This window comes from Styela clava, chromosome 14 (genome assembly GCF_964204865.1).
Source record: "Styela clava chromosome 14, kaStyClav1.hap1.2, whole genome shotgun sequence".
Lineage (NCBI taxonomy): Eukaryota > Metazoa > Chordata > Ascidiacea > Stolidobranchia > Styelidae > Styela > Styela clava.
Genome location: NC_135263.1, coordinates 3,321,673 through 3,342,831, shown reverse-complemented (window position 1 = coordinate 3,342,831; position 21,159 = coordinate 3,321,673). Strand labels below are relative to the sequence as shown.

Below are 21,159 nucleotides of genomic sequence, written 5' to 3'. Positions count from 1 at the left end.
TTACCGATTTTCCTATTTTGAGCCTTGGTAAAGGTGTTTTTGGCGCGGGCTCTGTAAAAAATATTCAATAATGACTCATATAAACGAAAACCAGTTTCATGGCACGGTGTGGGATTAAGGATGTACCGATGTATTGGTATCGATATCGGCCAATTTTTCGGTGTCGACTATATTTAGACCGATATATTTAGTTTCTCAATATGATCCAGAATGTTTTAAAAAACAAGTCAGAATACTGATCTCGAAATTATTTTTCGCTTGGATAGATCGTGAACTATGGAGCCATGCACGTCCCCATCCCGGTTAGTAGAAACGAGAATCGGATTCTGACCTGTTTCTAACCATTTATCAGCCAAACTGGCTCAAACAATTTAAGGATTTTTTCTGCCAAATTTTTATATTGAAATTTTTAATATTACATGGTAATTATGAAGAAATGTAACAACTGGATATTAGTGAATGTTCCGATGCGTCAAATATAAAATACGACGTTATATCGGCACAACATCCTGCGCACGTAACTTTCATACGATAAGTAGGCTAAACATTTATGTATTTTACCACCAACAGTAGCCAAATCCTATTAGTTTTCTAATTGAACACCGAGATTACGAGCGACGGTGCTCAATGCATCTGAATCAATTAACGCATTTGGATCCCAAACATCTACTTCTTAATATATATATATTATGTGTGATATTTCTCTTTTTTGATCCGAAATGTGCACTATCAATAATGCCCAGAGACTATTGTTTTAAATCGCGAGCCCTGCACACTTGAGGTAATAATTACATAGTATCGGGATATCTGTCGTTTTGGAATATCGGCGTATCGATATCGTTTTTTTTATGCTGATATCGGTATCGACGACAAAAGTGGTATCGGTACACCTCTAGGTGGTATCGCCATTGCCCAGTGTCTCTACTCATATGTACTTTGTGTTTGTGTATGATATTACTAATAGTTTTTAGTCATTTAGTACTATTGCATATTTATACACACATTGTTATTAACTGTTCATTCAAACTTTGCAAAAAACGGAGTGCGAGTATCACTAGCTAAAGTCTCCATTCAAATTGCACAACAAACAGAAAACAGAGATTCCATGCATATCGAGGAGGAATTAGGAATTTCAAAATAGGCAAAGTGGGAAATAGCAAAAATGATTGTGAACCAGCATTCTGGTTTTGTTCTCGGAAAGCATTCGAAAGGGCGCCGATGAAAAAGCAAAGAAGGTATTTTATTCTGTATATGTACTTTACCATTTTCTTACTAGTTGTGGATGTTTTACAGCGAAAAGGCACGGCAGCAATCACTTGGCATTGAGCTAATGAATTCATGTTTTTCAAACGATATATATGCATTAGTTTCTTTCATCATAAAAGTACCGGTGATAGTCCGGTATATTATAATTATTTTACCGGTGATATTATAATATTTAATCTCTGTCTTGTACGACTATAAGCAACAGTATCAATATCTGTTTCGACTCATCATCAAGCGCCGTTATCAAATGTAACGTTACAATATCCGTCACAACTTCCTGGAACTTACCCGCGGAGTCTAGTCTCATAAAGTTCATCGCCTAACTTTGCTAAGAGTTAGCGTAGACACTACAAACACAGTGCGAAATTATTCTCTCAGTAGAAGCCACAGGTATCAATAGCTTGTATAATCCCAGGTGTGACAAAATCGCACTCACGCTAGCATTTCCAAATTCACACGGGGACAAGAAACAGTCGCATTTTCTTTGTATTGTCTCGTCACTATTGTGCTCACTACTATTGTTGCCATGTGACGTAACAATTGTTCACAACTTGAAGACAACGCGGGAGTGCAATGTCGCAGTGGAAGTTGTAAAAGGAACATTATAACAGATGTGAAAATAAAACTTATATTTCACGCACATATCCTATTTTTGCGAACCGCTAAATAACCCGTTAGATTTGCTTTCCGTGTTTTTATTTTTACTACTCATTACATACCAGGTAAAATTTCTTTTGGGGTGAGGGGCACAAAGCAAGCTTATGAATCGCATTGATCAAAAGTTGTTTGATCATGTTGTACGACTTTTCCTTGGTGTAATTTAATGTTAATAACGCCATATTGTCTTTTAATGCTACGTGAGTTTGAAACGTTTAGGGACCACTGGTAGTAACGTGATATTTGAATAAAAATTGGCTATTCATATTTAAGGATGCCAAGTATGAGTACTTACAAGCAGTGTTCCCTCTAAGGTGTGCGCGTGTGCGCGCGCACAGAGCTTTCAGAGGCTGCGCACACGCATAGATTTACTGCGCACAGACGCATTTCTATGTAATGTAACAATTTTCTCGGTTGGCAGGTTGAGAAAGTTTGTTGTTGGCCCACCCATTACCCGGTTAGAATGCCAAAATCTCTTCATTGGTTTTTGCACAAATATTAGCCATTTCCAAAAAAGTGCGCACACATCAAAATTTCTGCGCACACATACTACAAGAAATTAGAGGGAACATTGCTTACAAGTATTCGATTTTTATCCGATTCTCGATTCCGAATCTCGATTCCTCGACATATTTTACCAAAAATACATACCCACCTAAGCAATACCATAAGAAATCAAACAAGAGCACGATGTTCAAATTCTGGACGGACAAGAAAGCCTAAACTAAGTAGTATGGGTATCCAATCTGTCACAGGAGACAAAATCGCACAAAAAACGAATCCCTCATTACCCATAGAGATTTTTAAAATAAATAAACGTTAAAGCCCTCTAGCAATATATATATTATATATAGTGAAGTTTGCGTCGTCGTAGCAACTCAACATATCAGTGAAGCAGTTTATACAAATATATGTGAAGGAATTTCCATAAAACGTTACACATTGTTTGCAATCCAGGTTTTAAACTCGAGAATCGATTCCAGTGCATCAGAATCGATTCTAGGCGATTCCGCGAAGAATCGATTTTGTAATCGAAATCGGACTCGATTCCGCCATCCCTATTTATAATCATTTATTTATTGCTTATTACACCGATCTGACCACATCATTCATCGAGCCAATAGCATCCTTACTCTCTACTCTCTCTTCATCACCGGTTGTCAACCAGTGGCCATGGCTCCCTGCTGGATCACAAAACATTTTCAGATGGGCCACAATCTATTATGAGTTTTTGATAAATTTTGTTCATTTGGGTCGCTATAATTAAATTTTGCTTAGAGTAGCAAGAAATGTTGATGTTGTTTTCTATAGAGTGGTAATTTTCATTCTAATCACTAATGTGAAAATGTCTATATCGCGGGAAAAATATGTGTTTTTTCCATAGTTTAACCCTGGCATGGAGAAGTAAATGGGCCACAGAAAAAAAAAGACTGAGGACCGCTACTCTAAATATAACAAGCTGTTTGTCTAGAACCTGGTTCGAGAGTCTGATACTGTGAAACATCTCATATAAATAATAATCCAATTCTCCCGAACTCACTTTCTGATTTTGTGACAAATATTACACCACATATTCTAAGTTATATTTTATTTAAATCGAGTATAATAAATTAATTTTCCTTCGATATTCATCTCAATATAAACACGAATTGTACATATATATGGTTCGTTTCTTAATTATTTTTATTGTTGATTTTTCATGTTTTATAGCTTACTTGCCAGTCATAAAATACCACAATTGGAAGTCAAATACTGAGATCACCCTCGAATAGCCGATGTTGCCATTTAGAGAACCATTCCAGAAAAATAAAAGAACAAAAATCACATACACAAAAAATCTATAAATTGCGGGATATCAAGAGACAAATCAAGCGCGACATCTAGAGGCAATAAAAAAGAAAGCATGAAATCACAATTTTTGTTGCACGTTATCAGTACTTGTCATTCAGTAGCAATATAGCATCATACTTAGGAATGGGATTTATGGAAAACGGGTATTGTGCACTGCAGTTGACTACTATTGTTAGACATATCGAATCGAATAGTGAATTAATAGAATCGGCTCAGAGGGAAACTTCGAATCGCCGCCATCTTGTTTTATTTTTCGAGGTGAATTCAACAATTTTCTTTATTGAAGCCATACTTGTTTTTCCTATTTAGTTACCACTGATTTGCTGAAACATCTCAGATGCTCATCGAACTAATTAAGTGATGGATTCTATGTTTTCAATGATTTCTGTGCCAGGAGGGACCATTACAGTAAAATAGTCAAATTAAATTACAAGTATTCAATTCGAAAAAAATATTTTATTCGATTCTGAAATTATCAGGTATTCGAAAATGCCCAGCCCTAGTTATACTATATTTGGCATTTCTTTTATTAGATTTATGAAACGTATTGTCATGAAGCTATTCCAAATTGAGAGAACCCGTTTCTGAAAATTCAATTCCTACGACTGCTGATACCTTACGCACCACAATAAAGATTCGATACCAGCCACAGTAAATCAAAAAAAAAGACAAAATTTTGTGCGCCATCTAGCGACAACAAAATAAAGCACTTCAAATCAAAACAACAAAATTTCACGAACAAAAACAAGTAAAATTTAAAGCACTAAAATGGATATAGCTGGCAGAAACAATTATATTTCTTTAAAAGTCGATAAACACTTTCCCAAACAACATAACATAAAACTTTGATTGGTAGGATCGGCCATTTTTAAAGGATGATACTTACAATTGCGGGACCTCCTGAAGTATGCGCACCAAGAGAGCGCACACCATGAACTCAGGTTGTGTACCAGGTTATGGTTCAGGTTGTGCGACATCTTGGTGCGCATACTTCAGAAGTACCCAATTGCGTTGTATATTATCATTTCTGCATTGCATATGTAAAAATTTCCTATTACATTGAAAACTTGATGATAATTGATCAAATCTGCTAACATTAACTTTCAGAAAGATGGTCGAGTGACTGTATTAGATATGATCTAAAACACGAGTGTTTCAAGGAAAAAAGCGATTGCTAAATTTAGAAAAAAAAAATATTTGAATTAAAAATATATATAGATGCTACATTTTGAAACATAATCAACAGAAAACATAACTTTTTTTGCAAAGCGTCCTAGGTTATTGGAAAGAAATTTAAATAAAATCACACACATACAGAAGTTCGAGTGTCAAATTATACATTTTTTTCATTTCTGTAGTTAGGAATTGAGGAATTAATGGGTCCTGGATGTTGGGAAGGGCGGTCACCCTGTACTATAATATTTGGAAAATTAATATCATACTATCAGTTTAGCGCACATTCGTCAATATCATCAATGTTTTGTGCTATATTGTTTGGGGACATATTAATCATTCACATTACGTACAACATTCTGCAATGCGTACACCGTGGCTCCCTCATAGCGAAACAACAAAGCATTCCGAGAGGAAAGAACCAGATACCGAGGCAGATTCCGCACATCGTAAACTCGAGTTGAATGACACCGGCGCTGAAAAAAAAGGAGAAAAATAATGATTATTAATTAATAATGATTATTTGAGTTTGTACTTCCTATGAGGCGTCTTCACGCCGTATAAGATTGCCGAATAGGTAAAATCGCCTTATTTGAAAAAGATTCGTTATTTAAAAGCATACCCTAACCTTATAAACCTAACTATTTTAATCACAAATACTTGTTTTACCACAAAATGCTCTTGTGAGATTTCCTACGGCAAATTTTCCGGACACGTATGTAGCCTACATCTACCGTATAGTATGTGAGCCAAGGGGGAGTACACCGGAACATAGTATGTGCACCAGGTTAGGGTTAGGGCATGATTATATTCCAATTTCTCTTATTTTTTACGCTGGATTAGCCTATGTAATAGAAAACTTCAAATTGCTCAAACCTATTTTCAGTAAATCTATGTGCTGTGGGGATAAAATAGTGAGGTGACAACACTCCGTGTGTTATTTATTTGCTCGGATATCGAGAGTTTGATTGAAGCAACCTGGACCTCATTACACAGACCAATTTTTTAGTGGCGCACAACCTGTTAAACCTAACCTGGTACACATACTATGTTCAGGTTGTGCGCCATATTGGTACAAATACTACGGGAGCACCTTTTTTATACCAAGCCTTTATACTCCTCCCAACCAGACCACATTTTCTATTTAACTTAATGTAATTGCCCAACCCCATGACGTTTCCAGAAATGGGATTCAGGCTGTTCGTAGGAAACCGAAGCATTCTTGAGCTACTTACTTGCAGTTGGGGCATCTCGAATGGATCATGGGTGCAATAGTGTTTGATTGCACAACGACGACCTGTTCTGTACGCTGCATAGGTGGAACTGCAAAGAATAAAAAAAAATTGAGAAAATAAATTTTTAATTAAAACTCAAAAATACTCAAAAAATCTAGCCGGTCCATGGGTTTTCAAGAGATTGATGTTCTAAAACGCGTTTTAAGCTACGAAAAATTGCCATGTATAATACAGAATTAAAAAAAACGGTGTTCCGAACCCGTTTCCCCTGGCTACGCGCCTATTCTATACTCACCGTACTAGAAATTTCAAATATAACGTCTGTCGTCAGCTGCGCGCGCGTTACCTATTTGCCACCGTTCAAAGTAAAATGGCAATAAGACGAACGCCTTAACCCTTCTAAAACGCTTAAAAACAGTGAAAAACCGTCTAAAAACACCAATAACCCTGCTAAAACGCTTAAAAACAGTGAAAAACCGTCTAAAAACACTAATAACCCTAGTAAAACGCTCAAAAACAGTGAAAAACCGTCTAAAAACATCAATAACCCTGCTAAAACGCTTAAAAATAGTGAAAACCCGTCTAAAAACACCAATAACCCTGCTTAAACGCTTAAAAACAGTGAAAAACTGTCTAAAAACACCAATAACCCTGCTAAAACGCTTAAAAGCAGTGAAAACCCGTCTAAAAACACCAAGAACCCTGCTAAAACGCTTAAAAACAGTGAAAAATCGTCTAAAAACACCCAAAACCCTGCTAAAACGCTTGAAAACAGTGAAAAACTTTCTAAAAACACCAATAACCCTGCTAAAACGCTTAAATCCCAATACTTCTTAGAGACTTTTGAATACCCATATTCAAGAGGGTACTCCTGTAGTACCAAGATGGTGGGCACCGGAACTTAATATTTGTACTAGGTTAAGGTTAGGCCATAATTTTATTCCAATTTTACCTATTTCAGTTCTATTACGAATTCGGGGACTAGCCAAGTGACTCCCGTAGTATTTGTACCTGAAATTGTGACCTAACCCTAACCAGTTACACATACTACGTTCCGCTGTCCGCCATCTTGGTTCACATAATACAGGAGTACCCTTTTGAATATGGTGGGATTTAAACGTCTTTCAGAAGTGATGGGATGTGAGGTTTTCGTCTTATTGCCATTTTATTTTGGACGGTATCAAATAGGTAACGCGTGCGCAGCTGACGACAGACGTTATATTTGAAATTTCTAGTACGGTGAGTATAGAATAAGGGTGTAGCCAGGGGAAAAGCGTTCGAAACCCCGTTTTTTTAAAATTCTGTATCGATATTTTTTTGACTCTGATATCGTTTAATCGAACTCTAATCACTTTCCTTCGCGAATGGTTAGGTTATGAATGAGGGTAGATATATAACGTGTTCGTAAGTAATAGAATACTACAGCTAGATTTCGAGTTATATCATATGTCGATTCCAGATGATATCTCAAGAAAAACATTCAAAGTCTTCCAGTGACATCTTATACATACGGTACTTCCGTAGTATAAGTACCAGGTTAGGTTTAGGCTCGGGGACTGTCAGTGTTAGCCCAGTGAATATCCCTCTGTCTATTGGTTTCAGTCCCTTTACACAACTTTATGTAAAATAGGCGAACAAATTCAGTTACCTTCATATTGGTACTCACACTTTAGGAGCGCCCTTTCGAATACTAAAATGTCGAAATTTATGATCCATAAGTTGCGTGGAGATGCTAAAAACAGCCGTTTACCAATATAACCTTTATGTCATAGTCATTTTTTCCAACTTACCTCCTTGGGGTGAGGGATTCATGTACGGTACATTTTGGCCACCAGGTGGTATCGAGGGCGGTGGATATGCTTGACCCATCGGTGGGTACGCTTGGCCCATTGGTGGGTAGGGCTGTTGTGGATTCGCCGGCGCAGAATACGGAGGCGGCTGCCCCGAAGGGTCAGTAACATCTGAAAATATAAAAGATAAATGAAAAGACGGGTTATGGGTTATACATGGTGTCCATAAAGTCGCTTCACAATTTCAATTTAATTATGAAGTCAGTTCTCAATATATCTTAACCAGGTTTGTTGTTTTTTATTCAGTAATTGTTTAAGTATTTTTACTTTATTTAATACATGGAAAGCGACGAAAATAAGCTTTTTACGGACACATTAATGATGTTTTTGGCATTTTTGGTTGGTGAAATATTAAAATAATTATAGAGGGGTGTCAAAATGACCCAGGGACACCCGAGATCATTAGGTTAATACATCTGTGAGAACCAAAACAATATATGGTATTGATAATTTCTCTTTACAATTTTAAAAATTCTCGTACGAAGAATTATGTAGAGAGAAAGTATGTTGAACATAGCAAATATATCTGACCTTTGTTGAAGCCATACGAAGGGTTCGTGTCAGCCATTGTCTTCGTTTACGTAAAATAATCAGTAAATTTAGTAACAGTTTTTTTTTTCTGGAGAAACAAAACGAGTTATTGTTATTACATCTGTTTTTTGGTACTCCCGTAGTGTACGTACCAGGTTAGGGTTAGGCCATAATTTCATTCAGATTTTCTTTATTTTAGTTTTTTTATGAGTTCGAGGACTGTCTGTGTAAGCCAAGTAAATATACCCCACTGCCCATAGGTTTCAGTCCTTTTACACGACTTGATGTAAAGTTGGCGAACAAAATTAGTTACCTCTATATTGGTACACACACTTCCGGAGCGCCGTTTTTGTCAGTGTCGCACGTAAATTGGACACGGGGTCATTAGTGCAAATAGGAAGTAATAGTCGAGCAAAATTATTTCTCAGGTCCATAAATCTGGAACAAATAGCTGCCTTACTGATCCCATTGACAGATAACTAGACGAGAGGCCGTCGCTCGCCATATGCATAGACAGTCTTTTTCGTCTTTCCTCTGGCATATTTAACTGACTTACTGATCCCATACCTGACCTGGCAACTAGACGAGAGGCCGTGGTTCGCCATATGGTTAAACCGTCTTGTCGGTTTTCTTCTCCCCCGGGATAGAAATAATATCTTATCCTTGCCCTTAAACATACCCGTAGCATGTAGTAAAAGAAGCGTTAACAACACGCGCCATTCTAAACAACCCTTAACTTTCAGGACAATGGCCCTATAACTTAGGGTTACAAGTTGGACTCATGGTAACAAACGTAAAAAAAGGCCGCAAACAGTTACTTCGCCGATAATATAGAAACCAAATGATACCAATGAATTACGATTATTGAACAACCACATCACCGCAAAATAGCCCTGGCCCCTCCCAGTCTTTTGTAATAATGCAACCAGTAGCAATGCCAACCTTAGTTACACCCATAATATACAAGTCTAAACTCTCTCCAGGTCATAAAATTATCCTGTCATCCCGAAATCCTGTTTTTATTTTTTAGCCAAGTTTTATGTCTAACTCAGCCCCCTTCTCTACTACCTTTCTGACATGATGCGTCTGCCAAGACACTATCAACAATTTCCGATTTGAAATCTAATTTAAAAATCACCTACAAGGTTATTTTACACAAAATGGACCAATGGATATTTTGTCATTTTGAATTCTTATTCTTGTTCTTATTGTTACCGTGTGAAAAATGCGCTTTTCTCATTGAATACTGGACCAGTTGCTTAGAAATTTTCAGTAGTTGAAGATTTTTTTTTCTAAAAGGTTAATACTTTATTTATTTTTGTGAGCTTTATGGGATTCGTTTCTTTTTTCGTGTGCAATGACGTTATCAAAAATTGCGCACCCTTTGGAGATTCCGCCTTCGTGTTAGCCGGGAAAATCGCTGTACCGGTTTTGATAAACATTTACATCTGACTCATCCCCAACTAGATAAACATGTAATAACATATTATCACATCACTATCTAAATTCGTCCATCACGACCGATATTATCCTTAGATATATTCACAGTATCTAATATCGAAATTTCCCTCATGATATAGAAAGCATATTTTTATACCGTGACAAAGTGGTTTTCAATCCTTTGGTGGAACGGAACCCTTATATAGCATTCCAGATTCTCAAGAAACCCCGTGCTATAGTTTAATTAAATTTTATTTTTTGAATTGTATAAACCAGCGTTTCCCAAACTGTGTTCCGGGGAACACTAGTGTTCCGCGAGCGTCTTCGAAGTGTTCCGTGGAAAAAAAATCAAAAATACGGTAAAATGGTCGCCATGACGATCTATGGAACGTGAACTGGTCGGCCAAATGACTTTTCGATATCGCGGTCACCGTCGGCCTAAAGTGGACTAATTAGGGTGGGGTAGTGGAATTTTCGATAACCGTCGCTATTCCTCCTCCACCTTTGTCTGGTTTTACCTTGAAATGCTGAAAAAATTTCTCATTTTTGCTAAACTCTATTTAGTAGATAAATGAACTGCTGCAAGTACTTCTATCTTCATTAGACGTAACATTAGAGGCAAACACTAAGGGAAAGTAAACGACATAGAATGGTAAAATGAATGAATTGATTTATATACACAGCATTTTAGATTAATAAACAATAAAACATTTATATTAAATGCAATATGCAAAATACTCAATCATTTTTAGGTATGTTTAACACAATTCTAGTAGTTACATTACACCGTTTTTCTTTATCAAATTTACTCTTTCAATTTTTGGTGTTCTGCGAGACGAGATAAAAAGTGCAAGTGTACCGTGGCCGAAAAAGTTTGGGAAACGCTATATAAACTATATAAATATATATATAAGCAAACTTAATACTGACAAAACATAATCATCTTTAAAGTGTAGCGAGTCCGAAAATAGTGGTAAACCTTACCCTATTTGAATACCACACATATAATAATACAGACTCTCGGGTTCGAATGGAAACTTGCAGAACCCCTAGAATAGAGGTGGGCAATCACTTCCCTAAGTGGGTCACTTTCAGATAATAGATTTGGTTACTGGACTGGAGGTTGAATGCTCAATATAAATGAAAAACAGTTTATTTTCAAACAACTGGCGTCTATAACAATCGCCTGCCTACTCGCATTACTGATGTAATGCAATGAGTATTTCTTATCAGAGAAATTTATATCCATAGAAACTATAATCGTCATATCAGCACAAGTGGGCCGGACCCGACCCGTGGGCTGTACTGGTGGAGCGCTGGGGTGGCGCGGAGCCCCAGTTGAAAACCTCTGCCTTGACATATGGAATAAAAGGTTCCATTACATTTAAACCCATGACAGTTGCACCTGTATGCTTTTGCACCTATGGATTTTTTTTGTTTCACGAATAGTTAAACCCATACTAACCCTAACCCATGAGTTTTAGCACCCGCATGTAGATTGAACCCGTGGATATACGCATGGGTTCAAATGTACATGGGTTCAAATGTACGGTCACCGGAATAAAATATCATTTATACCCCACTAATTACCTATTTCGACTTGTAACATAATACAGTCTATAAAGTCCATTTACAAATTCATTTAAGTCAGTTCTCAATATGTCTTAAATAGCTTTGTTGTTTTTTAATCAGCAATTGTTTAGGTGTTTTACTTCATTTAAATCATCTGTGACGGCCAAAACAATATATGTTATCGATAAATTCCCTTTGCAATTTTAAAAATTTCAAGACTTTATGGACACCCTATATTAATACCTATGACGACCATTTTTTTTCAAAAATCTAACTAGACCTCTTCCTGTCATAATGCACCAGCCAAGATAACTTCCAAAATACCCGGTTCTAAATTCCCTCCAGACTTCAGAAACCGTATCATTTATTCCGCAGCATGTGGTAGAAATCTGATTAGACCTTCACCTATTAAATGCGCAAAATGAATAATTCAAAACGCTTAAACAAATCGGGAGTCCAGTGGGATTACACGCGGCCAAAAAAAAATTGGTTAAATTTTGAGGATTTTCTTAAATATACGTAGCATGATAATCATTAGATCAACCTTTTGTTGCGCAAAAAAATTCGTGTTCTATTAATTTTCCTTATAAGGAGAAAACAAAAAATTATTTACGCAAAGATAGGCACTTCCACTTGAATAATTAAAATGAAAATTACCAATTAGTAGCAAAAAAACATTATCATACATTTCTGATACAATCAAATTTAGCTAATTTATCAATAAGTATATAAATTTATAACAGATTTGCGGCCCATCTGACAATGTTTTTGTAGCCCAGCAGTAGAACATGTCCTACTGGTTGAGAACCGGTAGTTAGGTCATTACCCATCGATTTTAGTCGGTAAGTATGTTGATAGGTATTTATCTGTCTGTCTGTTAGATGCACGCGATATCTCACGAAAGCGAGATTTAATCTGCTCCAGATTTTGCATGTGCATATATCATATGTCGTACCGGAGGCCTATTGATTTTGGATGAATTATGTCTTATAATTAGCGAGTTATTAATTAATTAGTGATGGGACACAAGGTGTCACTATGGAGTAAGAGCGCTGTTTTGGGGATCCCCTAACTTTCGATCGATAAGTCTTCGGTCTCTGACCGATATTCTCGTTGATATAATCAAGAGATTTGGAACGTAGCTCGTGTATTAGGTAGAGATTTACCGATCGGTATCGGCAATATTGACTATTTGTCAATATCGGTATCGGCTAAAAATAGTCCGATATTTACAATATATTGAGCTCTTTATCTTATCTAAAATGTCGATGAATATTGGCAACTGAAATTATTTTTACTTGCTGACTAACATTACGAATCAAAACGATGATAACTACGTAGGGAAATCCCTGCTACTAGTGGGACTACACGGTCCCATTACATTCGAACCCACGTACATTTGAACCAATGACAATTGCACCTGCATACTATTGCACTTATGAAAATTTTTTTGTTTTACGGATATTTGAACCCATACTAACCCTAACCCATGGGTTTTAGCACCCGCATATAGATTGAACCCGCGGATATACACATGGGTTCAAATGTACATGGGTTCAAATGTACGGTCACCGGACTACACATATATCAAATAAATTATGAGCAGGAAAAGTCATATTTGAGTTATATAAGGAGGCTAGGAGCAAACAGTATTGGAGATATTTGACAATGCTTAACGATACTTGGTAACCATAATTATTCGGGTCATATCGTTGTTCCGATCAAGGTTTTGTAAATAAAAGCCGTTGCGCAAACGCAGAGGGTGGAAGGCAAAAATCGAAATATGATTGGATCATTACAAACTACTTAAATATTTACATCCCAAGGAATATGTACTTGAAACGCTGATATTTTTATGATGCATATTTACGCCACATAAACCAGACTCTGGGCAAACAGCCAGCACCCGTACGTATAGGAAGTGGTATTTTTCAGGTCCTCGCGTTCTAACACGTTGAGACAAGCCTGGACAAGAACGCAGACACTGATACACAGAGAACTAATATATTAGCAGTGATGTTCACCATTTTTTAATCCGCGAAACACTTTTAGATCAAAAATTGGGTGCTCCCGAAGTATGTGCACCAAGATGACGCACAACCTGAACATAGTATGTGTACCAGGTTGGGGTTCAGGTCGTGTGCCATCTTGGTGCACATACTTCCGGAATGCCAAAAATTGTTTGCGAAACATCAAATGATGGTTAAAGACTTATCGGAAATATATGATCCAAATAATTAATAATTACCTTCTGTAATAATGACGTAGAAAATAAATATTGAAAACAACAATAGCTTATAGCAGTGGTTTTCAAACGTTTTAAGACGCGCCTGCTTTTTAGAATTTGTCAAGTCTAGCGCCTCACCTCCAAAATAACTAACAATAACAAACTAACAAACAAGCTAACAATAAGCTACAAATAACAGTTAGTAAGGCTCCACGCTAAGGATAATAAAGATACAAGCAAAACAACGCTCTACAATTTCTAAATAATAAAGAAACGTAAATATCCGAAATGAGGCGGACAAGATCACATGAAACAAATATTTTATTTTAAACTAGCTTCCCCCCCTCGCGGGGCGGGCCTACCGTTCGGGAACCACTGGTTTATAGGCTTGAGCTGAAAAAAAACTACCAAATTTAAATTTAGGGCGCTCCGGAAGTATGTGTACCAAGATGACGCACAACCTGGACCCTAACCGGGTAGACCAGGGTGGTCCAAACCCAGGCCCGCCGCTCTATTATCTGTGGTCCACGTCACATTCGGAGAGTAATCAAAAAATCCTATTTCGTGTTGTTTCCTAATAAAATTATTCAGAAAAATCTTTTGATATATTGTTACATCACTACTGTCACTGAACTGACTAATGTTATGGCTAGTTCGGGCAACTAGCGAAGTTGAAATATGTGCTTTGCAGTATAATTCATTATCTGGCTTTCTATCTTTTTGGTCGGGAATATATGCTAACAATATAGGTACCATAGAAACTAAAAATTGAATGCGGATTTCTATTAGCCTGGGATGGCTATGTCTGATAACTATGTGTTTGCACAATAAAATGGTTTGTTTTGTATTGCACTGTTTACCTATTCTTGGCACTATTGTGGCCGCGAACAATGCAAAAAAATATTTGTGGCCCGCGGAGCCAACCTTGGGTAGACATGCTATGTTCAGGTTGTGCGCCATTTTGGTACACATACTTCGGGAGCATCAAATTTCGAATGAGTTTCGATTTCTACTTGACTTTGTCTTGATTTTGTTTGATTTGTCGTCATATCGTTGCTCCGCGCAAGTTTTGTAAATAAAAGTTGTCACACAAACGTACAGGGAGGGGTGGGTAGCAAGAACCGAAATATGATTTGGTCAGGATAGCCTGCTGAATGATTATACTCTAGGTCAGGGATGTGCAACCTGCCCACGGGCCAAATGCGGCCTTCAGAAAAAAATTGTGCGGCCCGCGAAACGTGTTTATAATTTAATCTGGTACGTTTGAGTAATTTCAATCCCTTTGCGTTGCGAAGCATTTACCTGAGTCCAATTTATTATCTATGCCTGTGACGTCACAATGACTTTACAATTCCCTGACAGCTAGCTTTAGCAAACAACCCATGTCACAAGATCAATAAACAAATATTTTTTGTGGCAACTACTAGATAGCCTGTGTTAAATAAAGGTACGGCCAGAGGTTCCATCCAGTTATTTCTATCTGGCCCTCTCGTATTAAAAGTTGCACACCTCTGCCTTAGGTAACAAGGGTTATTATGCTACAAAGGTGACCGTACATTTGAACCCATGCGTATATTCGCGGGTTCAATCTATATGCGGGTGCTAAAACCCATGGGTTAGGGTTAGTAGGGGTTCAAATATCCGTAAAACAAAAACAAAAATTCAATAGGTGCAATAGTATGCAGGTGCAATTGTCGTGGGTTCAAATGTACGGGAACCTGCTACAAACGCTAGCATACCAGGCTCGCTACAAACAAGGCTATGGGTAAGTAGTCCCTGATACGTGGGAGCTACTATTATTGGACTAACACAGTGATGTGCAACAGGAGCCTTCGTGCCACAATACGGCGCGCTAAGTGATTTGGTGTGGCCCTTGTCAATGTTCAGATTTCCCCCATCAAGCATAAAATCATAATTCAACAATTTATGTTTAGGATTTCGCGTCCATTTAGTGAATGAGAAAAACAATTTTTTAGGCGCTGAAGTGTGTGTATCAATATGGAGGTAACTAATTTTGTTCGGCTACTTTACATTAGATTGTGTAAAGGGACTGAAACATATGGGCAGGGGGGATATTCACTTGGCGAACATAGACAGTCCCCGAATTCATAATAGAACTAAAATGAGGAAAATCGGAATAAAATTAAGGCCTAACCTGGTACACATACTACGGGAGTACCATATTTAAAACTAGGAAATTAAGATAGATCACTGCTAGATAACTGCACTACTAATGCTGGAATAAGTTCTAATATAATAACATACTCGCACTACACCGTCTGTATAAGTTTAGAACATCAAGCATCGCTTGATATTTCGCGTGACCTTCCTTCCGTCTATTCACACCAGATTTCATTAGTCATTTGTAAGTTTGCTATCAAAAAAATTGGTAAAATGACCGACATTTAGCTTGTAATTCAAGTTTTTTGTGCACTTTTATTTGAAATATCAACGATATATTAACCAGTAACCCTGGCCTCCATTGCGCGGGAGGGCAAAACGGTATTTATAAAATAAATACAAATTAATTAATTCCACAATAATTGATTTACTGACCATCCGAGTAAATTATCATATTTCAGAAGATTTTAAATTTCCTGGTAAATATTAGTACAATTTTTTACAGGGTAAAGAATGTAATTTGGACAGGAAGAAGATTGCCCTACTCACAAGTCACGTGAAATATAGTAGTTTAAACTAGCCATGCTAAACTTGCCAAGTATGGGCCACAGGTAACTTAATTTTTTATTATTTAGTTTTTATTGACATAAAAATTGACAAATATAATAACAAGAATATCGGTCAGAGACCGAAGACTTATCGATCGAAAGTTAGGGGATCCCCCAAAACAGCGCTCTTACTCCATAGTGACACCTTGTGTCCCATCACTAATTAATTGATAACTCGCTAATTATACGACATAATTCATCCAAAATCAATAGGCTTCTGGTCCGACATATGATGAATGCACATGCATTCATTTGGAATTCATTTGAAATTTGGAGCAGATTCAACCTTGCTTTCGTGAGATATCGCGTGCATCTAACAGACAAACAAACATACAGACAAACAGACAAAAACCTATCAACATACTTATCGATAAAGATCAATAAGTAATAACAAGAGAGCTATGCTCTAATCTAATATGTAGACACGAAATCCAAACGCCGTAGAACGAGTTTACAAACTGTCATAGTAGATCAGTGGTACCAGCCACCACGATGTCATAAAAACGCGGGAGATATCAATCACGATATCATAAAAACATGTTCCCATAATTAAATTTATACAGCTCATTTTAGGTGAAATATCAGATCTCACAGAAAATTTAGAAACAAATAAAAATAAAAGTTTTCTAGCGAAACATACAATATTTAACTACTGAAAATTTCAGAGCAATTTGGACATTAGTGAATAAGAAGAGCGATTTTTCCAGAAGGTAACAAGAAGAAGAAAAACAATAACATAATAACAAAACGATCCTTGGGTCCCCTACGTGTCCAAAAATAGCAACCAAAAGAACAAAAAATAACATAATATAAAAACGATCCATATAACGGTCCAATAACTTGTTTTCTTTCTCTGGCACGGAGGAATCAGGGTCACGGTAAATGGTACCATGTTCACAATAACAGCGCTTTCTAACTTGAACCGAAAATGTGCCACCCCGAATCCCACCGCGTCTAAAATGTTTCTTCTTCCACTTGTCCCAATCGTATGAATCTCACGTCATTTGCTTATTTTAACAATTTTGTTTTCCACAATATAATCAACGTTAACTCGGGACTAGAATGGAACAAATCCGGTTCTCCCATACTTAGGGTTAGGGCCTAATTTTATTCCGATTTTCCTTACTTTAGTTCTATTACGAGTTCGGGGACTGTCTGTGGTAACCAAGTGAATAAACCCTCTACCCATAGGTTTCTGTCTCTTCACATAACTTGATGTAAAATAGAAAAAAAAATTAGTTACCTCCATATTGGTACACACACTTATTGAGCGCCACAAATGGGACACGATATTTTGAGACACCTCTCCATGGACCATTATAATGTGTACTCTTACGACTTCTGGGTCGCTCTGTAGTCGCAGGGTAAGTCATAGCCACTCACGACTTCGTTCACCATCAAGTCCATCATTTGGGTCCGAAAAGGCGTTTTCTATACTCAATCTGAACGTGCTGGTATACAATACATACAATAGACCATAACATATTCTTTCAATTAGGCCGGTTTTGCGCCTTTCTTAGAAAAAAACTATGAAAACCTCATTCATGTGGTTACATTATAGATTAGCCTAAGAAGGTCCATAGATAGCATGTTTGTTTATTTTCACATCCGAAATGGAATGTCCGAAACCACGGTTATTCATATGATAAGACGGTATTATTGTCCTTATCACACCATGATTTCGACTTCCAAGGATTTCTTTACCAATTTGCTCAAAATTTAATAATTGCCGAATTTCTCATTATTTCTATTTCCCATGTATATACAATTACTACTAATCAAAATTTCAATACAAAATATAACAATCAAATTTACTAGGAAATAAATAAATAACAATGCAACCCGAGATGATATCCAGGCGATACAGCTTTCGGTCGCGACCCATATGTTGGGAAACCGCGCTAAGACAAAGTGTTCCATATGGAGCCGCAGGACTCTGTGAGAGAAACCCAGTGACTCCGCAAACTATTCGTTCGCTTATTAAAATACTGACTTGGCTCATTTTGTAACTGTCCAAAGAAGAAACAACGACATTGATAGAAATTGGATATGGTAGCGTAGAAATGTGGCAACGAGGCGGTAATTCAAATATGGCATTATTTCCAAGTTCAAGTACATAATTTATATTTATAAGTTTATTGTGCGGCTCCGTAAATAATAGTCAACCCCTTTACGGGCTCGTAAACACCGAAAGTTTGTTCATCCATGCTCTAGAAATGTGTTTCAAGAATATGGACGTTTCTAAAATTTGCTGCCCATAGGATTTTGCGTGACTAACTAATTACCTATTCTTTTCCTTATATACTGAATCACTTAGAATAACCGTTTTTATTCTTACCACAGCGCCTGCGAATTATATGTTTAGGACTTACCGGTATGAAGAATACGTTTTTATGTACATAAATTTATTTCCAATTCGTTGAACCGCAATAGTAATTTATCATTTACAGCTGACATGGGCGAACTCCTGCCAGCGGGCCAAATCCGGCCCATTGGGTAATTCAATCTAGCCCACCTGATGCTGCGACAATCAAACTAATTACAAATTTTGATGTTTTAACTGAATATAGCTCAAGGAATTTGTTGAAATTGCGATTAAATTTAGTCTTGGCACGAGGCTTGTTGTTTTCCACTTTGTATGTCACACTCACATGGCCCGCCAGTCTGAGTGGGCAAAAATTTTGGTCCCTGGTACCAAAACCTTGCACATCCCTGCTTTATAGAGCATATAAAAAGCGAAAATTTTCAAATATCTTGACAGTATCGTTAACTGGATATTTTTGAACATATAGAACAGAAGCCTCTCTGTCTGTCCTCAACTTTATCAGTAAATTATCCTTTCCAGATATCAAAAATCACTTTCTCGACCGGCTAATGATTTTTCGGTAATCTAAATAGCGCTATCCGGCTTGTTTTTGTCAGGTGAAAATATGAAAAATTCTAAAATAGGCTTCAAAACTAGAAAAGTCATTTAATAAAAATAACCATTTACGATTCCAACACTCGAAAAGTCCAGATTCATCTCTATATAGTATATCAAATGCGAAAATTTTCAAGTATCTTGACAGTATCATTAACTGGGTGTCTGACCTTAATTTTATCAGTTAATTAACAATATCAGATATTTAAAATCAAAGCATTATTATCTTTTGCTAACCAAAAAACAAAGCTAGGCGACCCTGGAGGCCATCGAAAAGCATTTTAAAAAACATTTTAACAATTTTTTCTACCAGATACGTCTTGCGCAAGGAATTCTGTTGTGTAACATTACGGGGAATCAGTCTATATCTTAAACTCACGTCACATGCCCACACTACTAAAAAACATGGCAAATAAATCTAATTTTGAGGTAAATTCTACAGGTTGTGCGACTTCAAATATGGAATTTTTGTGATGATTATATACAAATATAAATTGATTCCTGAAATGCTATAGTTTTAATTGACTCTCAAAAGGACAATAATTTGCAAATTTCAGAGTGGAGTAACTATGCAATAATAGTTATATGTACGAATTTTGTTCATAGTGCAGATTGTTTCAATAAATTCTGTTAATCAGTAATTGGGAAACCTTGTCCAATAAACATATCCCTGTCAAGGATGGTCCAGATATATTAGCAAACTTTATGTTAGGCCCATCTCAAATTGCGTTAGTATGAATTTAATGATGTATGCTTAGTGGTCCACTAAGCAAATATTTGCCAAATTACGATGTTGCGATCTCGTATGGGGTATATCGTATATTTATTTATAGTCAATGAGTAAGGCAAATATATTCTCCTCATATCGAGACCGCTTTTTCGGCATCCCAAAGTGTGTGTACCAATATATGGAGGTAACTAATTTTGTTCGCCTACTTTACATCAAGTTGTGTAAAGGGACTGACACCTATGGGCAGGGGGTATAATCACTTGGCTAACACAGACAGTCCCCGAACTCGTAATAAAACCAAAATAAGGAAAATTGCAATGAAATATTGGCTTAACCCTAATCTGGTACACATACTACGGGAATACCGTTTTTTCGTGTTTCTATCATTCTTTGTGAAAATTTCACTCGTTCGCTGAAACAAAGACTTTGTATTAATTCTGTAATCAATAAACAGGTTTTCGCGTTTTTTATTGTAAAAATCAACCCCTCCGTCATTCTGAACTAGGGTCTGATCTAGTTTTTCTTTAAATTGCAAAAAGAATTTGTCGATACAATGTTTTGGCCCTCACAGATGGTTATATAATATCAAACCTAATAGTGGCAAAATAAATAAACTTTAAAGCGTAGTAAGTTTAGTATTAGTAGCAAACATAGGTATTTGAGTATAATTAAACAATATAGTATATTAATATAGGCTCTCGGACTCGAATGGGACTTTGCGGAAACCCCTAGACGTGACATGAGCAAACTGCGGCCCGCGAGCCAAATCCAGCTCGTTGTGTGATTCAATCTGGCCCGCTTGGTGCTGCCACAACCAAACTAAAACCAGTGTGTGAAGTATGTGTACCAATATGGAGGTAACTAATTTTGTTTGCTTATTTTACAGCAAGTTGTGTAAAGGGACTAAAACCTATGGGCAGAACCTTCTTGGTTCACGTAATCCGGGACCGGGAGTACCCAATTTTCCATGATAACAAC

At 36.9% G+C, this 21,159-nt stretch overlaps 2 protein-coding genes across 2 annotated transcripts in view; one reads left to right on the top strand and one right to left on the bottom strand.

The window, feature by feature from the left end:
- LOC144432106 (uncharacterized) overlaps window positions 1–21,159 on the top strand; it is a 109,612-nt gene that overhangs the window by 79,552 nt on the left and 8,901 nt on the right. The window lies entirely within an intron of this gene.
- Window positions 4,157–8,653, bottom strand: LOC144431969 (uncharacterized). The gene is made up of 4 exons (XM_078119879.1): window positions 8,564–8,653; window positions 7,973–8,143; window positions 6,183–6,270; window positions 4,157–5,423 (listed from the first exon to the last, which is right to left on the bottom strand). The coding sequence occupies exons 1-4, from the start codon at window positions 8,598–8,600 to the stop codon at window positions 5,288–5,290; spliced, it is 432 nt and encodes a 143-aa protein (XP_077976005.1). The 5' UTR covers window positions 8,601–8,653; the 3' UTR covers window positions 4,157–5,287.

Coding starts and splice junctions, on each gene's coding strand:
- LOC144431969 (XM_078119879.1), bottom strand. CDS start 8,600: ATGGCTGACACGAACCCTTCGTATGGCTTCAACAAAG. Junction 8,144..8,563: donor TTCGTATGGCTTCAACAAAG/GTCAGATATATT, acceptor TTATATTTTCAG/ATGTTACTGACCCTTCGGGG. Junction 5,424..6,182: donor TCGAGATGCCCCAACTGCAA/GTAAGTAGCTCA, acceptor CTTTTTTTTCAG/CGCCGGTGTCATTCAACTCG.